The sequence below is a fragment of the Chiloscyllium plagiosum genome, chromosome 10 (assembly GCF_004010195.1).
Source record: "Chiloscyllium plagiosum isolate BGI_BamShark_2017 chromosome 10, ASM401019v2, whole genome shotgun sequence".
Lineage (NCBI taxonomy): Eukaryota > Metazoa > Chordata > Chondrichthyes > Orectolobiformes > Hemiscylliidae > Chiloscyllium > Chiloscyllium plagiosum.
The window spans coordinates 31,196,858-31,200,760 of NC_057719.1; the positions used below are offsets into that span (position 1 = coordinate 31,196,858).

At 42.3% G+C, this 3,903-nt stretch overlaps 1 protein-coding gene and 1 long non-coding RNA gene across 5 annotated transcripts in view; one reads left to right on the forward strand and one right to left on the reverse strand.

The window, feature by feature from the left end:
* Nucleotides 1-3,903, reverse strand: part of LOC122553488 — a 51,173-nt gene that overhangs the window by 38,853 nt on the left and 8,417 nt on the right. The gene's annotated exons all lie outside the window — the stretch shown is intronic.
* The window catches only part of prpf39 (PRP39 pre-mRNA processing factor 39 homolog (yeast)), an 88,475-nt gene continuing 86,493 nt past the window's right edge, over nt 1,922-3,903 (forward strand). For all 4 annotated transcript variants that reach the window (XM_043697300.1, XM_043697304.1, XM_043697303.1 and 1 more), the window contains exon 1: nt 1,922-2,000. In XM_043697300.1, the coding sequence (XP_043553235.1) occupies nt 1,937-2,000 (64 nt within the window). In that variant the 5' untranslated portion in view covers nt 1,922-1,936. The remainder of the gene's footprint in view (nt 2,001-3,903) is intronic.

The following is a 3,903-nucleotide window of genomic DNA, read 5'->3' on the forward strand; positions in this document are numbered from 1 at the left end:
ACAGCACAGCAGGTCAGGCAGCATCTAGGGAACAGAAGATTCGACGTTTCGGGCACATGCCCTTCTTCAGGAATGAGCAGAGAGTGTTCAGCAGGAGAAGATAAAAGGTAGGGAGGAGGGACTTGGAGGAGGGGAGTTGGAAGTGGAGGAGATGCGGTGGAGGGCACCGTCGACCACGTCGCCTTCCTGACCTGCAGTCTTCTTGTTGACCTCTCCGCCTCCATCCTACTCCGACCTATCACCCTCACCTTGACCTCTTTCCACCTATCACATTTCCAACGCCCCTCCTCCAAGTCCCTCCTCCCTACCTTTTATCTTCTCCTGCTGAACACTCTCTGCTCATTCCTGAAGAAGGGCCTGTGCCCGAAACGTCGAATCTCCTGTTCCCTGGATGCTGCCTGACCTGCTGTGCTGTTCCAGCAATAAAGTTTCAACTCCTGCCAATTAGCCAACTTTGGATCCAACTTGTCAAGTTACCTTGGATCACATGACCTTTGTACCTTCCTTATCAGTTTCCGAGATGGGATCTCTTCAAAGGCCTTGCTGAATTCCACATAAACCACATCAACTGCCCCACATGCATCTACACACTTTGGTCACCTCCTCAAACAAATTCAACGAGATAACATCACTTTTCATAACAAACTGCATCCTCTCCATTGCATTCATATATGTCCTATAATGTGGATTCCAGACTGCATATTATACTCTAACTGTAACCTAACCAATGTTTTGTGTAGTACCTACATAATCTCCCTGCTCTTAAACTCTATGCCTCACTTAATAAAAACAAGAATCTCATATGCCTTCTTAACTACTTTATCTAAGTGTCCTGCTATCTTCAGGAATCAATGGATTTTACACATCAAGATCCCTTTGATCGTTGGTGCTTATCAGGCTTCTATCATTTATCATTTATTCCCTTGCCCTATCTTTGCTGCCTAAGCATATCACCTAATTGAAATGCTTTTTCACTCAGTATGGTACATCTGGAATCCACTGCTTTATTGGGTGAAAAAGGTAGATGTCCTCCATGCATTTAAAAATGTAATTGAATATGCACTTGAAATGATGTAATTTACAGGTCTGCAGACCAAGAGCGAGAAAGTGGACTAAGACCGTGTAGTATTTTTCAAGTGGCACAGTGGCCAAAAGGACGCCTGCTGTACCGCAAGATTTCCATGTTTTGGAGAGATGTCATAGAAGGAACAAAAGTTCTGTTTTGTTTTTACATTCTTACTTTTATATTAGAGTCATAGCACCGTAGAGTTAAACAGCATGGAATCATACCCTTCGGTTCAATCACTCCATGCTGACCATAATCCCAAACTAAACATGTCCCACCTGCTCTTGACTCATATCCCTCCAAACATTTCTTATTCATGTACTTATCCAAATGTCTTTTAAGCATTGTAACTAAACCCATATTCAACACTTCCTCTGGAAGTTCATTCCACACATTAACCACTCTGTGTAAAAAAGTCCTTTATGTCTTTTTTAAATATTTCTCCTCGCACCTTAAAAAATATGCCCCCTTATCATGAAAGCTCCCACCCAATGGAAAAGACACTTGCCATTCACTTTATCTACATACCTCATGATTTTATAAACTTATATAAGGAGACTGACCAATGTCCTGTATAACCTCAGCTCCTATACGCAAAGGTCTGAACAATGAAAGCAAGCGTGCTAAACACTTTCTTAACTACCGTTTGTACATGTGACACAAACTTCAAAGAATTATAAACCTGAATTAGTCCTGCTCGTTTGTTTAATCAAAATGCAATACCTTGTATTTATCCAAATTATCTCCATCTGCTACTCTTCAGCCCACTGACCCAATTGTATCCTCTGTAATTGTCTCATTACTGGCAGTTACACTGATCATCCTGGAAATTGCTGGGGCTATATTTACATTTTTCTGAACAAGGATGTAATGCTTGCAATTTTCAATTCCTCCACCACCAACTCCAGAATCCAGGGAAGATCCAAAGATTATGGCAAGTACCTCTTACAATTTCCACTCTTACTTCTTTCAATATCTTTTGAGGCATTTCATCCAGTGCCAATACTTTGTCAACTTTAAGTACTGACAGTTTATCCCATTCCTCCTCATCAATTTAAATGTAGACCCAAGAAAAGTAGGGCTCTTGTGGTGTAGTGATTGTGTCCCTATCCCTGAGCTAGGAGGCCTGAATTCAAGTCCCAACTTCTCCAGAGGTGTATAATAATATCACTGAACAGTTTGAATAGAAAAATAGGTTAAGAAAAGTTTAGACCCAAGGGAAGTTGTGTTCTTGTGGTTTAGTGGTAGAGTCCCTACCTCTGAGCTAGGAGGCCTGTGTTCAGGTCCCACCTGCTGCAGAGATATGTTATAACATATTGAGTAAAATAAATGTAACATAATGATTGTGTGAGACACAGCAAGGACGTGACGTGGCTGTATATGCCTCTGTTTGAGTGTTACACTCACCATAGCACTACCAGGGACTTCCTGTAGAGGTGCAGTTTAAAAACCAGTTTAGTTTTTTAATTCTTTCATAGAATGGGGGCATCACAAGCAAGACCAGCATTTGTTGCCCATCCGCAACTGCCCCTGAACTGAGTGGCTTGCCAGACCATTTCAGAGGGTAGTTAACAATCTTGTTGTAGGCTGATCAAGGAAGAGCAAAAGATTTTCCTCCTTAAAGGGTACTGGGGAACGAGATTGTGCTTTTTGTACAATGATCGATGATAATTGTCATGAGATAGAAACTAGATTAAAATTCTAGATTTATTAATTGTTTGTCAATTCCTTGAGAAACCAGATGAGTTCTGAGTTATTTATTGTCACAGATATCTAGAAAGCCATAGTATGAGATTATATGATAATAGGTCAACATTACTTTGTGTGGAGTCGCAGAAAATAGGGGAGATACTAAATGAGTATTTTGCATCAATGTTTACTGTGGAAAAGGATATGGAAGATGTAGACTGTAGGGAAATAGATGGTGACATCTTGCAAAATGTCCATATTACAGAGGAGGAAGTGCTGGATGTCTTGAAACGGGTAAAGGTGGATAAATCCCCAGGACCTGATCAGGTGTACCCGAGAACTCTGTGGGAAGCTAGGGAAGTATTGCTGGGTCTGTTGCTGAGATATTTGTATCATCGATCGTCACAGGTGAGGTGCCGGAAGACTGGAGGTTGGCTAACGTGGTGCCACCGTTTAAGAAGGGTGGTAAGGACAAGCCAGGGAACGATAGACCGGTGAGCCTGACGTCGGTGGTGGGCAAGTTGTTGGAGGGAATCCTGAGGGACAGGATGTACATGTGTTTGGAAAGGCAAGGCCTGATTAGGGATAGTCGACATGGCTTTGTTCATGGGAAATCATGTCTCACAAACTTGATTGAGTTTTTTGAAGAAGAGGTTTGATGAGGGCAGAGCGGTAGGTGTGATCTATATGGATTTCAGTAAGGCGTTCAACAAGGTTCCCCATGGGAAACTGATTAGCAAGGTTAGATCTCACCAAATACAGGGAGAACTAGCCATTTAGATACAGAACTGGCTCAAAGGTAGAAGACAGAGGGTGGTGGTGGAGGGTTGTTTTTCAGACTGGATGCCTGTTTGGATGTACAGCATGGAAACAGACCCTTCGGTCCAACCCGTCCACAACGAGTGCCACAACGATCGGTGCTGGGTCCTCTACTTTTAGGTCATTTACATAAATTATTTGGATGCAAGCATAAGAGGTACAGTTAGTAAGTTTGCAGATGACACCAAAATTGGAGGTGTAGTGGACAGTGAAGAGGGTTACCTCAGATTACAACATGATCTTGACCAGATGAGCCAATGGGCTGAGAAGTGGCAGATGGAGTTTAATTCAGATAAATGCGAGGTGCTGCATTTTGGGAAAGCAAATCT